Raw genomic sequence first — 20,295 nt, 5'->3', positions numbered from 1 at the left:
GGGCCTATCAAATAAAGAAGAGAATTTGTTGTTGTTTTTAAATAAAGGTTTTATTAGCGGTTGTCCAATAAGGGGGGAGCTGTGGCTCTTCCATTCTGCCAAACGTCTGTGTCTCACGGGGACAGGGCTTCGGCTTTTCTACCGGGTCACTCCAGAGTCAGGGTGGCCCCCGCCCTGCTCTCGTCCCTATCCACGTCCGGGGGGTTGTGCGCACCAGGTGTCCAGTCACTAGTTCCGCTTCCTCCGGCACAGGCCACCCTCGCCCGGGGCAGGAACTCTTGAGTGCGGAAAGGTGGGAGTCCGGGGCGGGGCCGGCGCGTCCGCCCACAAGCTGCGGGCTCTCTCCTCCCGCTCTTTTCCTTCCCTTTCGAACCGCCGGGGCTAGCTCCGCCCGCCGCCATTGGCTGGCTCTCGGCGGCGTCACCGCCTCGGTCCGAGCTCTCCTAGTCGGTGCACCCGCCTCGGCCGCGCGGGGCGGGGCGCATGGGCTAACTCCCTCGCGCCAAGCGCCGAGGGCCGCCGCCCCGTCAGAGGGCTGGGTCTTCCCAGGTGCCGCGCGCGCGGGAGGGGTCGCGCGTGCGCAGAGGCGCGGCGACAGTGGGTGGGGTGGGGGCATCTAACTCCGGGGGGGCGGGGCCGGGGCAAAGGCGGGAGGAGGCGGAGCCCGCGGGGCGGGGGCGGGGCGGGGGCCATGGGACGGGTGAATGGAGGGCGGGGTCGTGAACTAGAGCGCGGGGCGGGGCCCGGAGTGACCCTGCGGGGCCGGGGGCAGTTAACGGATGTGGCGCGGGGCGGCGGCCCGGCCGGCGGCCTAGCGGGGGATTCCCTCCTTCCCCGAGGGCAGGCCTCTCTCCGGAGGAAGGGGCTGCGGGGATTCCCTCTCCCGCCGGGTCCGCGAGCCCGCCCGCCCCATCCACGGAGACGCTCCCACTCGCTCCGCGCCCTCCAGGCCCGCTGGCGGTGAGGGAGGTGGGGTGAGGAGGTGCCCGCCCCCCCGGCTCCTCCTTCCCCCCGCCCTCCCCTCCCTCCACCCTCCCCCCGAGCCGGTTTGTCCCTCCCCTCCCCTCCCCTCCTTCCCCCCGCCGCCTCCTCCTGCCGCTGCCGCTGCTTTGGCTGCTGCGTCATACGCCCCAGAGCCGCCGGGACGGAGGGGCTGGGCCTGGGGACCCCCCGGTCTCTGCCTGCACGCCCCCCCGACGCCCAGCCGTGCCCTCCCCGCGCGGGGGTTTCACCTCAGTCTCCCACGTCTGCCTCTGCCCGGCTCCCGGCGGCCCCAGCTGTCACTGGTAAGGAGGCGGCGGGAGGCGCCCGTGGGGGGGCAGGGAGCCGGGGGTCGGCGCGCAGGGCGCGGGCGGGAGAGCCGCGCGGCCCGGGCGGCGGGTCGGGCTGGGCCGACTCAAGTCCCCTCTCCGACTCGCCGTCCTGGGGAGAAGAGACCCGGACTGGGACACGCCCCCCTCCCGGGGCACTCAGGGAAGTTCTCTAACCCGGGGGCAGGGAGCCCCGAATTTGAGGGTGACCTGACATAACCTAGCACCAAGATGATTGTTCTGAATGAGACACGGGGGCCCCGGAGGCAACCTTTTCCACTCGAAAACATCTCCAGAAAAAGCTCCCAAAACACGTCTCTGGGAAACAGCACCCCAATTGTAATACCTCTATAAACAGCGGTAGAAGGTGACAGTAGAAACTGAGTGGCAACCTTTGCCTCTGCAACCATCCTTTCTGCTAAAATCTCAAGGCCGGGATACAACGTCCCAGGGGAGCTCTGGCAGCTGGGAAACTAGAGAACTAGGTTGGTGGGGTGGGGGGACGGTGGGGAGAAGAGAACCAGTGGTGACTGTTGGGAGAGCTGGAGTCAGGAAGGCCCAAGGGGTGCCCAGGGGTTTCCTACCCAGGTGTCTCAGGGAAATGGAGGCTGGGCACACCTGCTCAAGTCTTTGACAGAAAAACAGGCAAAGAAAATGGGGGCTAGTTCCTCAATATTGGTAACTTTCTCCTACCGTCTCACTTGTGACTAGGCCCCCCCAGGATGCAATGGCACAGCCCCCCCGGCTGAGCCGCTCTGGTGCCCCCCCACTTTGGGACCCAGCTTCTCCTGCTCCCACCTCAGGCCCCCGGCCTCGACTTTGGGAGGGTCAAGATGTGCTGGCCAGATGGACAGATGGGCTGCTATACTTGGGGACCATCAAAAAGGTATGATCTCTGACCTGTCACCTTTTCTCATTCCCCTTATTTAGTCTGATTCCTGTTCCATCTTCTGTGCTCACCCATTCCAGGTGGACAGTGCTCGGGAGGTGTGTTTGGTTCAGTTTGAGGATGATTCCCAGTTTCTGGTTCTATGGAAAGACATTAGCCCTGGTGAGAAGCCTGAGAATGGATCCAGTGGAAAACAAGCCTGGCATGGGGGACAGAAAGGGACTGGAGGACAGGCCCTCTGACACTCTGTTCTCTCACAGCGGCCCTCCCTGGGGAGGAACTCCTCTGCTGTGTATGTCGCTCTGAGACTGTGGTCCCTGGGAACCGGCTGGTCAGCTGTGAGAAGTGTCGCCATGGTGGGTGAGAGGGCAGGACACCTGAATGGTCTAGCTTGCCCTAGGTCTGCCAGGGTGCTTCTGATCCTTCTCTCCAGCACTGGTCCTTATACTGTCTGTCCTGGTCTGAGTCCCCAAGCCACTGCTCTGGGCAGTCTCCACAAGCCTGTAACCTCACTCCCTGCCAGCACAGGGAGGGGCGGCCTTGGGATGGGATGTATGAGCTCTGCGGGCAGAGGGTGTGAGTGAGCAAAAGTCTCTCAGTTGTGTCTGACTCTTTGCTACCCCATGAAAAGTACAGTCCATGGAATTCTCCAGGCCAGGATACTAGAGTGGGTAGTCTTTCCCTTTTCGAGGGAATCTTCCCCACCCAGGGATCAAACCCAGGTTCCCCACATTGCAGGCGGAATTTTTACTAGCTGAGCCACAAGGGAAGCCCAAGAATACTGGAGTGTGTAGCCTATCCCTTCTCCAGGGGATCTTCCTGACCCAGGAATCGAACCAGGGTCTCCTGCATTGCAGGTGTTCTTTACCAACTGAGCTATCAAGGAAGCCCCAAATGCGGGCAGAGGGTAGTTCCAGTACGGCTTTTTCTCACCATTTGACCTTGGGCAAGTCCCTAAACTTCTAAGAATCACAGCTGCCTCACCTGCTTTTAAAATAAAGATAATACACCCACCTTAGCAGGACCATGGTCTAGAACAAAATGAGATGGGGTTAAGACTCTTGTCCCAATATCTAGTGCACACAGGTACGCAATGCAATAAGTGGTCTACTGTCAATATTCTCATTATTCAGCTTATCACCAGGACTGCCACGTTCCAAGGGCCCCAGCCCCTGGAGAGGGAGAGGGCGCATCCTGGGTCTGCCGCCAGTGCGTCTTTGCCATCGCCACCAAGGTAAGGGCCCCTCCCTGTGGGACCTCCAACCCTCAGCCTCTCCTGAACCCTTCCTTCCTCCACCCCTGAGGCCACCTGTCTGTTCCACCTGCAGAGGGGGGGTGCGCTGAAGAAGGGCCCCTACGCCCGGGCCATGCTGGGCATGAAGCTCTCCCTGCCGTATGGACTGAAGGGGTTGGACTGGGACGCTGGGCATCTGAGCAACCGCCAGCAGAGCTACTGTTACTGTGGTGGCCCTGGGGAGTGAGTAGTGAGGGGCGGGGGGCTAGGGAACAAGTGATGGGGGTGGGAACAAAGGAGAATGGCAGGGTGGCGGGAGTGCTGAAGGCGGGGGAGAGCAGTGAGCAGGGTTTGGAGCGGTTAAGGAGGGTGTGTCTGGGGGGGGTCACTGGTCCCGTTTCACTTCAGGTGGAACCTGAAGATGCTGCAGTGCCGGAGCTGCCTGCAGTGGTTCCACGAGGCCTGCACCCAGTGTCTGAGCAAGCCCCTCCTTTACGGGGACAGGTGAGCCTGGGCAGACCCTCCAGGAGCTCTGCCCCCCATCCCAGACCAGGTGTCTTCCTGAGCTCTGAAGCCTTGCCTACCGGTTAGCCCCATCCTTGCTCGGAACACCCCCCCCACCCCACCCCCGTGGGCAGGTGTAGTTTCCTGTAAAAGGTGTATTCTCTCCCTCTTGCCTACGTCCAGGTTCTATGAGTTTGAGTGCTGTGTGTGTCGGGGGGGCCCGGAGAAGGTCCGGAGGCTACAGCTTCGCTGGTGAGCTGGATATGGGGCACGATCTCAGCATCACTCCTCTCTCGGCACCCTCAGTTTCTCACTTTACAGGCCCCAGCCCCCTACTTGGGGGACACCCCTGCCTGCCCCCCGCTTTTGCAGTGCTTCACCACCTTGACAAGCCAGTGTTTCTCCAGGGTCGATGTGGCGCATCTTGTCCTCTACCACCTCAGTGTTTGCTGTAAGAAAAAGTACTTTGATTTTGACCGTGAGATCCTCCCCTTCACCTCTGAGAATTGGGACAGTTTGCTCCTTGGAGAGGTAAGGGGTGGTGAACCTCTCGGGGTCAGGGTGGCCAGGGAGATGTGGAAAAATGGGCGAGGGAATCACTGCTCTCCTGACCCCGTTTCTTATCCTCTCCCCCAGCTCTCAGAAACCCCCAAGGGAGAACGGTCTTCAAAGCTCCTCTCTGCTCTCAACAGCCACAAGGACCGGTGAGTTGGAGGGAGGCTCAGGAGGAGATGGAGACGTGGAGACGCAGCCTGAGAGGGAGGGGCTGCAGCTCACCTGGAAGATGCCCTCTGAGAAGGACTGACAGCATAGGAGGGTCCCTTTTCTCCAGCACTGACCCTGTATCATTTCTCTCCTCATCCCAGTTTCATTTCAGGGAGGGAGATTAAGAAGAGGAAATGCTTGTTTGGTCTCCATGCTCGGATCCCTCCCCCTGTGGAGCCCCCTCCTGGAGACGGAGCCCCCACCAGGTCACTGGTCCAGGGGGGATGGGGAAGTTCTCAGGGTGTATGTATGGAAACAGGGAGGTCTTTGGGGTGTCCGGGAGGGGGCTGGGGGGATAAGGAGGCCTCTTACAGCTTCCCTTCAGGGCAGGGCCCTGGGGGAGGGGTCTCACGTCCCCTGGGGAAGCGCCGGAGGCCGGAGCCAGAGCCCCTGAGGAGGAGGCAGAAGGGGAAAATGGAGGAGCTGGGGCCACCCTCAGCAGTGCGCAACCAGCCCGAGCCCCAGGAGCAGAGGGAGCGGGCTCGTCTGCAAAGGGCACTGCAGGTACAGGGGCAGGGGCACCCATGGGCAAATGGTGGTGTGGGAAGGAATCAAGGATGATCTCTCAGTCCTTTGCTCCTTCTAGGCCTCAGTGTCTCCACCACCCTCCAGCCCTAACCAGAGTTACCAGGGCAGCAGCGGCTACAACTTCAGGCCCACAGATGCCCGCTGCCTGCCCAGGTCAGTGCATCTCCTCCCTCCAACCAGACACACTCCCTTGGAACCTCTCTTCCAGTTGCCTACAATCTTCTGGATTTCCTCACCCAAACTTCTTTTCCCTCTCCCCTTTGGCTGCCCACTTCTTTACCTAGAGACTTTGAGAACCAGGGTCTGCTCCCCAGTATTCTAGGGACAGGTTCCTTGAGGATAGTGTTTGCGCTCTGCCCTTCCCAGGGGGAGAGGGTCCTATTCCCCTGCTTTGGGTCCTGACTTTCTTCCTTCCCAACCCCAGCAGTCCCATCCGGATGTTCGCTTCCTTCCACCCCTCTGCCAGCACCGCAGGGGCCTCTGGGGATGGTGAGCCCCCAGACAGGTGAGATTCTACTCCTTTGCCTGTGATGCCTCTGGCCTCTTCACTTCGTGGTCCCTTAAACGTTGTTGTTGTTCCTCTGACCCACACGGCCTCCATTTCTGGTCAGTCTTTATCTCCATCTGGACTGACAGTTGCTTTCTCTACCTAGGTCACCCCTGGAACTTCACATTGGTTTCCCCACAGACCTCCCTAAAAGTGCCCCCCACTCGATGACTGCCTCATCTTCCTCAGTCGCAGCCCCCTCCCCAGGTGTTCCCAGACGCTCAGCACCCCCTTCTCCCCTGTGCCGTAGTTTGTCTCCTGGGGCTGGGGGTGGAGTCCGAGGTGGGGTCGGCTACCTGTCCCGTGGGGATCCCGTCCGGGTCCTTGCTCGGAGAGTGCGGCCTGATGGCTCTGTGCAGTACCTGGTTGAGTGGGGAGGTGGGGGGATCTTCTGAACAGCCTGCCTCTGCCCAACTGCCCATTGACACACACCGGCACTTTCATACCCTGACCTCTGACCTCACCTACAGCTGGGATGTACCTGGGGCACTAGGGGGGTATGTCCCCCTACTGTCCAGGCTGGAATCCAGGTTGGGGGTTGGGGAAGAGGCTCGCTCTCCTCTACTCCCTTCACGGTTCCTGACCCTTCCCCCCAACCATTCCCTCATTTCCTTTGATGTTATTTTGTTACAGCTTTTTAAATATTTTTAAAAATTATTTAACCCCTGGGGACGGAGACTGAGGAGGGGAGGAGAACAGATCCTGGGTTCTGTATCATTGAAATAAAGATAAATAAACAAACTTAGCAGCCCTGAATCATTCCAAAAAACGAGAAGAAAAGGGACTAGAAGCACTTCTCATCTTCCCAACCAAATTCACTTTTTGACAAGGAAAAAGTAAAATGGAAGAGAGAGCTAAAAATGGAATTTATTAAGAGTCCAGTCATCACAAGGTAGGAGTGTTGAAATTTATGAGGAAAACCATGGCAAGAACAAAGGTTCATCACAGCGGGGCTGTGCTGGAGTCAGGAGCCGACTCTGTCACCTGGCGCACCCACTGTAGGTACGGGGGGTTCCCCTGCTCCACAGGCAATGCAATCACCTCGGCCACTTCATAAGGGTGCACAGACCTGTGGAAACGATAGGGGAGCAAAGACTTACCCAAAGGAGTCCGTCCCCTCAGACTGCCCAGGAAGGCTCACCCCCACAGTTTACACCCTCACCTCTACCCACATCAAAGTTCTCACCGAACAAAATCCGTCAGAGCTGGAACCAAGGAACTTTGGGTTTTGATCATCTGAGGGATGAAGACAAACATGGTTGAATCGGGGTGAACTTGATTCCAGGATCTGGGATGAGGGATAGGGATCAAAGTAAATAGTCAGGGAATTAAGTTTTTGTCGGGTAAGAAACATTTCTCACCATCAGCACTTCACTGTCCTCTTCAATTTCTCCTTTCCACTCATAGCTGAAAAGGTAAGGAAGAGAGTGTTGCGAGGGCAAAGATTTCCCTCAAGGTAAGACTGCCAGTCAGTTCTTTGAGTTAGGTTAACTCTCCAACCCCTAATTGACTCACATGGATGTAATCTGAGGGACAAGGTTGACGCAGGCTGCGAGGCGCTTCTCCACCATAGCCCTGAAGGTGAAGAGAGAGCACGTTTTAAAGGCCCCATCACCCGGATTTTTGCACTGGCAGCCCAGAGACAGGCAGAAAGCACCGGGAGGCGCTCCCCCATCTCTCCCTTCATAAGCACCTTTCCTCGCTTCACACTTAAGTCCCCACCTGGCGATCTCCTTGGCGACCTTCTCGTTGGGGCAGGTGACAAAGGCCGCAGAGACCGAGCCGGGGACATAGGCGGAGCCCGAGGCCGACGAGGGCTGGGCCGGGGGACTTCCTGAAGCCATGGACAGCAGGGCTCGGGGTAGCAACAGAAGGCGAGAGGCTGCAGGCAGCAGTGTCGGCATCCAAAACAGCGACAGGAGCAGAGCGGCCTAAGAGCAGGGGGTGGATTCGGCGTCTCATAAACACCCCAGCAAACTGCACCCCGGGAACACTTCGCTTGCATAAACACTCAGGACCGCCCTCTTCTGCATCCCGAAGAAAAACATTACTGAAACCAAGAGAAGCTTGGAAAATTTAAGGCAAAGACTCGGTTTTCACTCGCTCCTCGGAGGCCAACCTCTGGGTTTCGGGGTACGGGTCATGGGCGAAGCTTCGAGGACCGGAAGGGGCGGGGCCGATCACTCACCCCTCCGCCGAGCAGGAATGCGGGAGCCCGCCCCCGCCTCATGCAGCCTATGCTGGCAGAGGAGGGTTGAATATCAGAGACCACACGTTACGCGGAGAAAGAACCCCAAAGCCAAGAAGAGCAGCCTCTTCTTACCTGGGCAGCAACCACGTGATAAGAAAACAGCGCAGACCACGTGACAGTAGAAGCCGGACTACCCTAACCTCCAAAGCCAGCCAATCCTCGCTCCCACGTGGCCCGGTTTGTCCCGCCTCCGGGGGGCGGGAGGGGCGAAGAAGGATCCAACCAATCAACACCCGGATCTGCAGACGTGCACGGAAATGGAGCGCCCGTTTCCGTGTAAACCGGAAACGGCCAATTGCAGGCTGAGGAGAGCCGCAGCGGCGTTCCACTGTCACGTGAGGGGGCGGGTCCCTCAGGCAGCGGTACCTCAATGAACTACGCGAAGAGACCAATCGCGGGGCCGCCCCGCAGGCCACATGATGAGAGCCCTGGCGCTGGGAAAGGGGGGCTAGAGACCCCGCAGAGTCGATGCGTCAGGTTGTGGAGTGGGGGCTCATCCTTAAACCCCGGAATGTGCCTAGTAACAGCCCTGTTCCTGAGGCCTTAAGAAATGACAGGGTCTTAGGAGATTGAACCTCAGGGCCGGAGGTGAAGAGAGCGCCCCCTGCCATTTTGGTTAGGACGGACAGATTCTTGAGTTGGGGAATGCACAAGTATAATCTGAGAAACCAACTGTCTCTGGTTATAGGGGGAAGTGATTAGGCAGGCAGGGCATGGCAAGACCACGGCTACGTGGAAAGATGCATTTTTTAAAAGAACGGATTAAGACCCTGTAAGTGGGATAGACAGTGATTAAAATGGAGCGCCTCAGCCTTAACTGAAGCCCCAAAACTGCAGACAGACTTGTGAATCGATAGAGAAGGTGGGGGAGAGGAGGGCTGCAGGTTGGGGGTATGAAGAAGACACCAGGAAGTAGTGATGGTCCTTTTATCCCTTACCCCCTTCCTATTTCACTCTCTGGGTCTGGTCTACATCTCAGCCTTGGGTCTCCTTCCCTTAACCCATCCCCCTAGGAGCCAGGACCTGCCCTACATAACCTCCCTGGGGCCCAAGCACATCCTGTGACCCAAAAATGGAGGGGCCAATGAGAGGAGAAATAGGTGGGAGGAGGCAGGGAGAAAAAGGCTTTGCCACTTTCCCTACCTAGTATTCCCCCTCCTTCCTGGGTCTGGGGTCTCTGGTCTGCTGGGTGGGTATAACTGGGCATTTCCCAGGCTGAGGTCTCTCATACTTACCACTCTGGGGTTGGAAGTCTCCCTGAGATCTCTGTCTCTGGAGTTTGTCTCTGAGGGATCTCTATGGGGTCTTTTGGTATATGTATCTTTTTTAGGACTGAGTGTCCTTGTTTTTTGTTTGCAGGGGGAGGTTTCTGGGTCTGCAATCACCCTCTCTCTGAGGTATTAAAAATTCTTTTTTATGTGTTTGGGGTCTCTGAGTTCATCTCTGGGCCAGTAGAGTGTCTCTTTTGCCCACCCCCCCACCCCCCAACCAAGGTCTGGAGTTTCTGTGTCTGAGTTATCAGCCTCTGAGTCTGCAGTTTCTTTTCTCTGAGATCTAAGTCTGGGGTCTCTGATATCTCTCAGTGGGTCTGAGTTCTCAAAGACCTAATTTCATGTCTGGATTCTTTCTGAATCTGGTCTCATCTTTTCCTTTGAGTCTAGGTCTTAGATCTCAGTCCCTGAAATCACTGTTTAAGTCTGGTGTCTTTAAGATTTCTGTAGCTATGAAGAACCTTTTTGAGACTGAATGCTCAGATTTTGACCTTTGACCCATCTTGGGGTGGGGGTGGTCTGGGATCTGTTTTCTGAGACTGGGGCCTCTTTTCCTCTAGACTTAGGGTTTGTGCCTCAAATTATCCCCTGTACCACCCCCCCAACCCCAGGTGGCAAGGTATCTTTATGTGTCTGGAGCCTCCCCATATCAGGGTCTGGGGTCTGCATCCTTAGAACCGCTCTTTTTCTGTAGGGAGAGTTTTTGAGTCGGGGTCTCTGCCTCCCTGGCTCTCACTGAGTAGGGGTGGGGGCTGCAGGGACTCTCTCTCCTCCTCCTCCTGCTCTCCTCTCGCTCGCTCCCCCGCCCCCCTCTCTCTCTCTCTCTCTCTCTCCCTCTCCAGGCTGCCGCTGCTGCCGTTGGCTCCTCTTCTCCTCCTCCTCCTCTCTCTCCTCCTCTCTGCCTCTCTCTGCTCCTCTCTCCTCCTCTCTCCTCCTCCTCCTCCACCTCCTCCTCCTTCTCCCCCTCTCTCTCCCCCTCTTTCTCTCTTCTCTTTCTCCCCCGGCCCCCCCGCCCCCTCCCCCCCAGGCCTGATGAGCAGGTCTCGCGCCTCCATCCATCGGGGGAGCATCCCCGCGATGTCCTATGCCCCCTTCAGAGGTACGGTGGTGAGGGGAGGGGGAGGACCAGTTGGGGGAGAGAAGGGGGGAGGGGAGGGGGGGCTGGGCAGAGCTGGGGCCAGGGAGGGGAGCAGCTGAAATGGAAAGAGAGAGGAGGACTCGGAAGGCAGGGATGGGAGCAATGGAGAAGGAGGGATTGGAGGATAGGGGTAAATAGGGACCGGAGGGGCCAAGAAACAGGCCTTGAAGGGGGCTGAGGGGGAAACGATGAAGGGAAAAGAGATCGCCAGAGAAGGTGGGAAGATAAAAGGGTAGGGTTGGGGGACGAGCTGCAGAAATAATTTGGAGGTGGGAACTGAGAGATGAGGAAAATATCAAGGAAACAGAAGGACAGAGTCTTAGGAGAGGGGCTAGGAGGGGAAAATGAAGAAAATTAAAACATAGGGGTGAAAAAAGCAGCCAAGAAGATGAGGGGTAGGATTTGGTGGGGTCTCAGAGTATGGTAGGGGGTAAAAAAAGACAGGAGATGGAGGGAGAGGAGAGGGGGCCAGATGGAGAGAGAGGGAGGCAGTGGGGGGGGAGGGGTGCGGGGAATGGAGGGAAGAGAGGAGAGAGAATGGGGAATGGGTTTGGGGGAGGAGAGACCAGGGCAGGGGGAGGGCCAAATTAAGTATGTGTTTATTGAGGGGGAGGGGGGGCAATACAAGTAAAACTGAGTGCTGGGAGTAGGGGGCAGATTAAGACCCTGCCCCAGACTCAGGCCTTCATTAAGGCCCTTGAGCATTGAAACCTAATCCCTGGGGGTTTATCCACTTCCTTCACTTCACCACTTTCACCCCTCCCCCACCTCCAGTCTTTATTTCCATTCCCCCTCCCTCTGGTGTCCACCACCTATATCTTTCCCCACATACGGTGTCCGTTCCTTATATGAGTCCCCCTTGTGTCCTTCCCCTGTATCAGTGCCTGCTCTGGTGTCCCTTCTCTCTCTCCCTCTCTTCCACCTGGTAGTCCTTTATATCTCTACCACCTCTTCACCCTCTCCTCCTTGGCCGCCTCGTCTTAGTCTCCCTGTTATGTCCCCCTCACTTCCTTTGGGCCCTTCTGGTGTGTTCCCTTGTCCCTAAAGATTTACCATCATCTCTGACTCTTCCTCTCTTAGATCCATTCCTGTTATTTCTTCTCCACCCCATCCCTTCTTCCCCACCTCATTCCCTATCTTATCACCACAAGTCTGTGCCTACTTACTTTCCCCTAAGACCCCATCTCTTATCACCCATTCTTCTTGTCTCCTCTCCTTCATGGGCTGTTGGAGATTTGGGGAGCAAAGACACCAGTTTTGACAGTTGGAACAGGACCTACAAGAGATCCCCATCTGAGCCCCATGGAATTGTTCATCCTAGTAAATCTTTCCTCTTTCTTAACTGTGCCTGTTTGTCTCTTGCATCTGCCTCCCAGAATCATCCTACGTCCAGCCAATGTTTGTCTATGTGTGCATTTCCAGAGTTGCTCCTAAGTGAAGTTCCCCGTGTCCTTCCCCCCTCCTAGGAGGGTGTCCCCTGAAGTCTAACTGTCTTCCCTGTGGCTGTTGTCTGACCCAGTCCCTCCTATAAGGATGATGTGAATCAACAGATGTCCCCTCTGGGAGTCCTCAGGGTCTGACTGCAGTGGGCATGTTTCCTGCAGTATCTGCAGTCTCAGAGCCTAGGTTTTGGTGATCTCTTTATCTAAAAGGTATGTCTCTGAGGTGGCACTGACGCAGAGTTTGAAGAGTATTGGGGCTTTTGCATACCTGTGTTCAGGGAGTTCACCTCTTGTCTCTGACCTGCAGATTGGGTAAATTTGAACCAGGTTTATAGACAGAAAGGGGCTAGATTTTTTAACACTCTGCTACTCATAGCTTTTAGTTGGAATGAAGTTCACTGGCCAGTTCTTTTCCTGCAATATTCCCATGATTAATTATCCTGGAAAGGTAAGGGGATTTGATCTTTTTTCCTCTAAACTCTCTGTCACCCTCATTCCTTAAGCTTATTTTCTATCACGCTGATGTCATCAATTTGATTTCTCTCTGACTTCTATAGGGCCTGCCCACATGTCCCCGTGATGGTGTGCAGCACTGGGGTTTAAAGGAGGGGCACTTTGCATGCACAGGGGTGTGGAAGGACAGCAGAATCGGGAGGGGCGACCCTTCGTCTACTGTAGTAGATCCTTAGCCTACTACTTTTGGAAGTTTTTTCCCCGCCCCCAGCCTCGATGTCCCAGGCCTGGATCTTTCATTCTGCCCTCCCCTCTTCCTTCCTCAGGCTTCTCACGGTGCCTTAGGGAGGTTCCTACTTGAGGAGTTGGCTTCCATCCTGTCCATGGAGACTGGGGAGGTGGGATAGGGGGGCAGTATTGAATCTTTGACCTCTGGGCATGGAGTAGGAGAAGAGATCAACTCAATATACATGCAAACAAGCATATTTCCTGCCTCCTCAGTCCCCAACCCCTCCACAGCCAGATACCAACAAGACCCATCCTTCCTCTCCCACCAGCAGAAGCAGCTCTTTCCCTGAAGGATAAGCAGGGCTGGGCTGGGGAGGAGGGAGTGAAGGAAAGCAGAGAGGCGGGAGAGGAGGCCCTCTCAGGTTTCTGACCCTGGAAACAAGTCAGCTCCTCACTCCCTATCTTTTCTAGACATTTAGCTTTTAGTCTCATGACCCAAATGTTCCTACATCCTCATCCTTCTTCCCACAGCTCTGTAGGCTTCCTTACTCTTTCGCAGATGGGTGGGGCCACCTTCCAAATCCTTGTCTTCTGCAGCTATCTGGTTGCTCTCCCTCTTCCCAGAGACACTTGCCACCAACCTCCCTGTATTTTTCTTCTGCCAATTTTGCTGGACCCTCAGCCTTTTGATTTTTCAGAGGTGGATGGAGAGCTCCTTCCCCTTTCTCTGCCTCCAAACTCATACTCTCTCTGTCAGGATATCATTCCCCTCTGAACCACTCCTCTGTATTTCTTCTGCCAAGTCTACTGAGCCTCTCAGTTCCCACCGCCCCAGCCAGAGAAGCTTATCTTCTGTTCCTCTATAGTTTCCAGGGGCCTCACCCCCTTCTACGATCTCCTCAAGGTGGGGGGCCCCTTGTTCCCCTTTATGGACTCTTCTGTCCCCTGAATGCATAGAGCTTCCCTTACGGTTTCTGTGTATCTCTGTCCCCTAGATGTACGGGGACCCCCTATGCACCGAACCCAATACGTTCACTCCCCGTATGATCGTCCTGGTTGGAACCCTCGGTTCTGCATCATCTCGGGGAACCAGCTTCTCATGCTGGATGAGGACGAGGTGAGCAGGCTGGGAAGGCTGGGAAGAGACCTCTGGGTAGCATGGGAAACTGTGAGAGAAGGATGGGAGAATCTTCATTTGCAAAGGGACATGAGACACAGAGATGGCAAAGGGGAAGATACTGGCAAGTGGTGGGAGGAGGGTGGCCTTGAAACTTGGGTTGAGATGTCAGAAGGGGCAGGGGTTCTTTCCCCTTGGCTAGGGGGTCTTTGAGGGCCCTGTGCAGTGATGGGGAGGAGCTGTGGTTCTGAAGATTTGGGGGTGCCTTCTGTTTTCACCCTGCTCCTACTGAGGGATAGGTTAGGCTAGGAAAGGGAAACAAAAGGGCTTGGAGGAGGGTAAAGACACGGGGATCACTTTGGAGGGAACAGCTCCCTCTCCTCTCTCCATACTGAGCAAGCCTAATCACTGACCACTCCCCGTCCCTTCCTGGGCATGGGGCAGAGTGCATGGACTCAGAGTGGGGTCTCTGAGGGAACTGGGAAGGGGCTGCAGGGTATGAGGAGAGATGATAGCAGTAGGTCTGGGCCTGGATGGTGGTGAAGACAGGGAAGCCTGAGATCAGGGTTTAGAGAGATGCTGAGAGGGCTTTTGCCAGGGACACAGGGAAGGAATATGAGGGAAGAGACGCCTGGGGAGTGAGGGGAACTGGGAATATGGGAAGTTGTCTAAAGGAGTCAGAGTGGGATAGAGGCAAGGACCAGCCAAAGTGGAAGATGTGAAATGAAGAGCATCCTTGTGGGAGGTGGCAGCCATGCAGTGTGATTGGAGGCCCAGGGGAGTGTGGGTTCTGATTTTGGAGTCAGGTCAGCAGTAGAGCATCCATCGGAGGAAACAGAAGATGTGACTATGAAGAGTAGATCCCCAGAGGTGTGATTCAGGCGGTGGGGGTGACTTAGGTAAGCTTTAGAGACTGATAGGATGACCTGCAAGACCAGAGAGGTGGTGAGAGATATGTCCCGAAAGCTGTCGGGAAGGGTGTAGTGAGGCAGGGTTAGAACTGGAGTTGAGGTTAACCAGAGTTTCGAGGAATCTGGGGGGCAAGTGAGTGTGGAGAGAGGCCTGGGTAGAGAGCTTCCCAGGCACAGAGTCAAGTTGAAGCTTCGTCCAGGGAGGACATGGTGACTCAAGGGAAAGGTGCTTTAGGGAGTCCAAGTGTTAGGTACTGGGGGCCGATTTGAATGGTCACTAGTCGTGGCCAAGCGTTTGGGGTCTGTAGGATGAATGGGGGAAACTGGAGACTGTGTGAGAATGAAGAGGTTGGACAGTGGGTGGGAGAATGAAGGAATGAAACAGATGGGGACAGACAGGTCCAGAGGACTGGTGGCTAGAAACTGAGGTAGGAAGGGTGTGGAGGGGGTCCTGGAATGGCAGTGTGCAGGGCCACAGGGAACTGGAATTGGCTGGGTTGTGGAGCCCAGGCTGGGACTAGTGGGGTGGGTGGTTCTTGAAGGGTTGGAGACTGGCGGGGTGGAGAGGGGAAGGTTAGGAAGGAGGTGGCCAGGGAGAATTGGGGATGAGGCTTAGGGAGAGGTAATGGCTAAAGGGAGGTGAGCTAGGCTGAAGGGGTGGCCATGGAAGGCGATGAAAGGTTGGGGGGAGGTGACCAGGCCCTCTAGGGGGTGGGGAGATTGGGTCCCATTCTGGCCGCAAGCCTGGCCGTGGGAGGGAGACAAGCTGTGGATCCTGATTATAAATGCAGCTTCTGCTACCCCCGTGACAGCCACGGAGGGAGGGAAGGGGGTGAGGGCGGTGGGAGGTTGGAAGGAAAACAGGGAGAATAGAGGAACTGAAGGTCAAGGGGAAAGTGGATTTGGGGAACAGCAAAGACCAGTGTGGTTGCGGGGATTCCCTGGAGGGTGTTTCAAAAGACACGGTGGAAGAAACGAGGAGGGTGGGACAGGAGGGGATGAGGGAGCAGACTTGGGGAGAGAAGGCAATGAGAAATCCGCTCACCCCGAGACACTTAGAAAGAGTACGGTGGGGCGGGGGCAGGTGGTCAGACTGGTGGGAAGGGAGGCTTGTCCTACTCTGGTGGGGAAGAGAAAGAAGAGGGACGGCCTGGGCCCGCGAGGTCTGACGCCCCCCCTCCACCGCATCCCCTAGATACACCCCCTTCTGATCCGGGACCGGAGGAGCGAGTCCAGTCGCAACAAACTGCTGAGACGCACGGTCTCCGTGCCGGTGGAGGGGCGGCCCCACGGCGAGCATGGTACGGTGGCCGAGCAGGCTCTCGTGCCCCGGACAGGCGCGGGGAGGGGGCTGCGGGGGCCTGGGTGCAGGGGAGGGGGCGTCCGGGGCCGGGAGGAGGCGGAGACGAAGTCTCGCACCGAGTGGGAGCCGGGGCGGAGCCGGCGCCCTCGTGTAGGGTCTGAGCGGGACGCAGGCTGTGGGTGAGAGGCCTCAGCGGTCCTCGCTGTTTCGCTCTCTTTTTCTTCTCCAGCAGCGAAGTTTGACTGTTTCCCCGGTGCTTGTAAAAATAGTCTGCTTAGATCTTTCGCTTCCTGTCCGAGTGTGGCTGCCCCTGCCCATCCCCGGCCTGGGTCTGGGATCTTGGAGAGAATGACCTAGTTCCCGCCCTGCCCCCAGACCTCTGCCCCACCCCCACGCTCCTGATTCTTCTCCCAGACCTTCTGGCCTGTGGACCCTCCCTCTTGCCCCCTTTTCTTTTTCTCATCAGCTGTTTTTATTTTTCTGCAATTCTGTCACCCTCTTGCGCTTTCCTCCCTGATTTCTCTTATTTTCTCTGTCGCTCTTGGGTCGTCTGCCTCTGCCCTGTATTCTCGGTGGAACTCCGTCAGACCCCCATCTCATCTCCTTTCTGTCTGTCTGTGGAGCTGTGTGCTCAGTCTGTCTCTCCAACTCTCCCTCTCTCCATCTGTCTCTTCCCCTCCCTCCCTCTTTCTGCCCCCCCTCCACCCCCCTCTTTAGTCATTTAAAAAAAGATTTTTGTCTTCCTGAGAAGTTCGCTTAAAAGGTTTCCATGGGAACAGTGAGGGGAGATGAAGGCAGAGAACAGAGATCTGCAGCCAAGGTGCAGAGAGACGCCCTCAGCCCCCAGAAAGCCCCCTTGTCACTGCCCCCTACCACTCTGTCCCCCTTCCAGGACCAAGGGTCCAGGTCCTTCATCCCCTCAACCCCTGGTGACCCCTTTATTCTACCAACTGCCCCCTCCCCTCAGGGATCCAGGCTTCCAGTTTCTCTTCCTTAGAGCCAGTGGCCTGTCTCTATCCCTTGGCTCCCCTCAGCTCTCTCTGATAGGCTCAGGCCTTACTGCTCTTGGGGGCCAATTCTGGGACCCTGAGTGGATCGCTGGCCAGGGCTGTGTGTCATTGTCATGGAAACTTCTGACCATGGGGGCGTGTGGGTAGCACATTTCTGTGAGGCAAAGCCAGGTGGTGCTGCTGGTGGTGGTGGAATGTGTATAGAGAATGTGTGTGATGTCTGTCACATCTGTGTGTGTGTGTGTGTGTGAGAGAGAGAGAGAGAGTCAGTCGTGTCCATGCCTGGGAGAGGCTTCTGTCCATGTGTGCATAGCTGTGTGTCCAGGCCAGAATGGTCCCCTGCTCATGGGGCATGTTGATTAGATATCTGCTGGTGGGCGTCTTTGCCCATATATTCCCCTTCTATCTTCTTACTGTCACTCCTCAGGGTCTGGGGTGTCTCGTGTGGGTCTCTTGTGTGTTAGGGAGGAGGGCACTCCTGTATGTTTGGAATTGGGGATGGTGTGTGGAGGTGTTTGTGTTGGAAGTTCAGTAGGGGCTGGGATGGGGTCCAGGGGTATATATAGTTGGGGGGAGTGTTTAGTGAAAGAGTTGATGGCTGGTGAACGTTTGGGGTTCTCAAGGGGACGTGGAATGTGTAAAGGGAGTGGAGAATATGCAAGGAACCTAGAAGTTTTGGGACCCTCGGGGCCTGGGTCCGAGAAGGTCTGTGTAGAGGCTGTGGACTCTTGAGCCCAGGAGAGGTCGCCGGACCTTCAAGGGGCATCGGCATTCAGGGCTCCTCCTCTCCTGGGTGGAGCCGCCGCCCCTCATTGCTCCGTGGTTTGGATGGGGGGTCCAGCTCAGGAAGGGATGGTGGGAGGCCCGGTTGGTTTTGGGGGTCCCTTCGCCCCCCTCCCGCGTCTCTCTCGCGCTGTCTCCGGGCGACGGGGCTCGTGACAGAGGCGGCCACGGCAGCAGCGGTCGCCTAGCAACGGCGGCGGGGCCCGGGCAACGGCGGCAGCGGCGGGAGCGGCGGCGGAGGGAGCCGTTCCCGCGGCCGTCACCGCGCGGCCGTCCCGGCCGTCCCGGGCCCCGCCGCCGCCCCCACCGCGCCGGGCGGCACGAGCCGGGCCGCGCCGCCCCCTCTCCTGCCGCACGCGCCCCTCCCGCGCCGGGGACCCCCCCCCCGACCCCCCCGGGGGGCGGTGCGAGGTAAGGGCGGGGCCGGGCGGACGAGGAGCGCGTGGGGGGTGCGCCGCGCTCGTGGGGGGTGCGCCGCGCTCGTGGGGGCGCGTGTGTGCGTGGGGGCGCGTGTGTGCGTGGGCGCGGGGCGGGGGTGGGGAGGCCGCGGCGGCGGCGGCGGCGGCGGCGGCGGCTGCTCCCTCCGCATGTTCTCGCTGCATCTGCCGAGTGGGGGGAGTTATGGTAACTGGCGGGGGGCAGCGGAGGGGGGGTTCGGAAACTGGCCTCGTGGGGCCGGTCTCCGGAGCGTGCGGGGGCGGCCGGTGTAGGGTGGTCTTGGAGCCCCTCGGTGGAGGCGGCAGGCCCAGTGTCCGCGTGTGTGTCGGTGTCCAGGCTTGTGTCTCCTGTGGGTTAGTGCCATGTGCACACGGAGGCCCGTTCCTCGCGTGCACATGTGCAGCCAGCCTTTTGCAGCCTGTCTTGCCCTCGGCTTGCTTCCTACCTAGGGCTCTGCTGGGCTGCCCGCGGCTTGGGGGGCAGCCCTTGGCCGTACTGGTCCCTGTCACCTCTGACCCTGAGAACGCATGTCCCCGGCTGGGGCTCGCCTTCTGTCAGTCTCCTGTGTGTGGGGATGTGTGGCTGTATGAGGAGGATTTCTGTGTCCCTGGTGGCAGGTGTGTGTCTTTGCATGTGTGTTCCATCACTGGCCTGGGTATCTGTGTCAGTCCCAGCATGGGTGTCCAGGGCGTGTCTGGATGTGGGTGGTATGCAAGTGGGGGGAGAGAGTAAATGTGTGTGAGTGTGTTCTTTGGAATCCTACCATGTACGAAACACCTTTGGGCTAGCAGGTGTGAGCCCCTGCTCCCTTAAGGAGTGGAGACAGGAAAGCTAGCTGAAAAGGGAAAGAGTGGGGTAAAAAGGAAAAGCGGGGAGTTGGGGGAGAGGAGGACTGAGAGAGGCTTGGCAAGGAGAGGGAATGGCTGAAGAGGGGTTGGGCAGGTGGGACTTGGTGGCTGAAGAGGGGTTGGGCAGGTGGGACTTGGTGGCGGCAGGTTGAGAAGAGAGGAGAGAGGAGGTGGGGAAGTGGCTGGAGCTGGTGGAGAGGGGGCCTGGGAGTGGGGGTGCAGCGCAGGGGCAAGAGAGTCAGGCCTTCGGTGAAGTGGTTGCTGAGAGGAGAGTGGCGGCCGGGCCTGGGGCTTGTGTGGGCCTGTAGGATGGGGCTTGGCTGGCTCAGGAGAGGCCATCCTAGAGGCCGGCTCCCAGGGAGGCCTGGCGCAGCAGGACCTGCTGGTAGAGGTGCCCGTTCCTCTCCAGCTCTGTTCCTCCACCTGCTTTGGCAGCCTTCCTCCGGGGCTCCCCTTGAGAGCTGCCAGTGTGGTGTGACAGGGGAGAAAGGCCAAAGGGAAGGTTAACGGTTTGGGGGATTGGAGGGTTGGGGGAGATTCTGTGAGTGATGACAAGATTAGAGAGGTTGCAAGCCCTTGCTGTGTGTGTGAGTGAGTGCAATTGTGTGTGTATACAGGGTGTGTACATGTGTGGGTGTGTGCACAATGCCTGTGTTACGGGTCTGTGTAGGTGGCTGTTATGCGTGTGCATGCGTGTATACATCATGCAGGGATGGGACATGGAGGCCCAGGATCTCAATGTGTGCTTTTCAGGTTTGCTCTCTGCGTGGACATGGGCCTGTGGCATGTGTTCTGAACATGTCACTGCATGCAGCAGGAAGAACAGGATATCCTGTGTGTGTTTGTTTTTTCATTGTGGCAGTGAGGGTCTTTGTAAGCATATGCGTATGTGGTCTCTGTGTACCTCTGACTTAAATATGAGTTTGTGCCTCTTAGTACTTGGTTATATGTGTAAGATTACATTACTTCCAAGAATCAAGCAAACCAATTAGCAAATCCATTCTCCTTCTGTTAATTCTTTAGTTCTAAAGCAGAATTTTAGTGGATTTGAAGTTAGACTTTCAGCCTTTATTACAAGATCTTTTATATGAACATAATGGTTGAACTGCATTATTTGGCATAGAATGAGGCAAGCAGACCTGAGAAAAGCAAAGACTTAGGAAGGAAATACCCTGAACCCTTAGATGCACTGCTGAGTATGTAACAGAAGGGTAGTTAATGCATTAGTTCCTTGATTTTTCTTTATTCTGGTAGCAACCAGGGACTCCTGTGTTGGAGTCAGGAAAGGGCTGGGGAAGAAGGGGTTGTCCTGAAATAGAGTGGTG

The 20,295-nt window shown here is 57.1% G+C and overlaps 3 protein-coding genes across 8 annotated transcripts in view; 2 read left to right on the top strand and 1 right to left on the bottom strand.

The window, feature by feature from the left end:
• The first annotated feature begins 791 nt into the window (after positions 1–791).
• PHF1 (PHD finger protein 1) lies at positions 792–6,491 on the top strand. Of its 4 annotated transcripts, none has more exons than XM_052648136.1 (15): positions 793–1,286; positions 2,022–2,196; positions 2,280–2,361; positions 2,460–2,555; positions 3,333–3,433; positions 3,528–3,676; positions 3,842–3,937; positions 4,121–4,189; positions 4,345–4,468; positions 4,574–4,641; positions 4,804–4,908; positions 5,017–5,206; positions 5,289–5,383; positions 5,658–5,735; positions 5,884–6,491. In XM_052648136.1, the coding sequence occupies exons 2-15, from the start codon at positions 2,038–2,040 to the stop codon at positions 6,170–6,172; spliced, it is 1,701 nt and encodes a 566-aa protein (XP_052504096.1). In that variant the 5' UTR covers positions 793–1,286; positions 2,022–2,037; the 3' UTR covers positions 6,173–6,491. The 4 variants fall into 4 exon arrangements, with proteins under 4 accessions (XP_052504094.1, XP_052504096.1, XP_052504097.1 ...); XM_052648135.1 differs by having other exon boundaries at positions 795–1,286; positions 5,655–5,735; XM_052648134.1 differs by having other exon boundaries at positions 792–1,286; positions 4,804–5,206; positions 5,655–5,735.
• Positions 6,492–6,619: 128 nt separating this feature from the next.
• Positions 6,620–8,197, bottom strand: CUTA (cutA divalent cation tolerance homolog). Of its 3 annotated transcripts, none has more exons than XM_052648152.1 (6): positions 8,101–8,197; positions 7,500–7,708; positions 7,293–7,352; positions 7,139–7,184; positions 6,964–7,013; positions 6,620–6,846 (listed from the first exon to the last, which is right to left on the bottom strand). In XM_052648152.1, the coding sequence occupies exons 2-6, from the start codon at positions 7,679–7,681 to the stop codon at positions 6,720–6,722; spliced, it is 465 nt and encodes a 154-aa protein (XP_052504112.1). In that variant the 5' UTR covers positions 7,682–7,708; positions 8,101–8,197; the 3' UTR covers positions 6,620–6,719. The 3 variants fall into 3 exon arrangements, with proteins under 3 accessions (XP_052504112.1, XP_052504111.1, XP_052504113.1); XM_052648151.1 differs by having other exon boundaries at positions 7,966–8,105; XM_052648153.1 differs by lacking the exon at positions 8,101–8,197 and adding an exon at positions 7,897–8,021.
• A 2,134-nt stretch (positions 8,198–10,331) lies between these two features.
• SYNGAP1 (synaptic Ras GTPase activating protein 1) overlaps positions 10,332–20,295 on the top strand; it is a 28,232-nt gene continuing 18,268 nt past the window's right edge. Inside the window, exons 1-3 of the mRNA XM_052648116.1 lie at positions 10,332–10,398; positions 13,556–13,677; positions 15,784–15,889. Of these exons, the coding sequence (XP_052504076.1) occupies positions 10,332–10,398; positions 13,556–13,677; positions 15,784–15,889 (295 nt within the window). The remainder of the gene's footprint in view (positions 10,399–13,555; positions 13,678–15,783; positions 15,890–20,295) is intronic.

This window comes from Budorcas taxicolor, chromosome 11 (genome assembly GCF_023091745.1).
Source record: "Budorcas taxicolor isolate Tak-1 chromosome 11, Takin1.1, whole genome shotgun sequence".
Classification (NCBI taxonomy): Eukaryota; Metazoa; Chordata; class Mammalia; order Artiodactyla; family Bovidae; genus Budorcas; species Budorcas taxicolor.
This window is presented reverse-complemented; position numbering and strand designations above follow the sequence as displayed.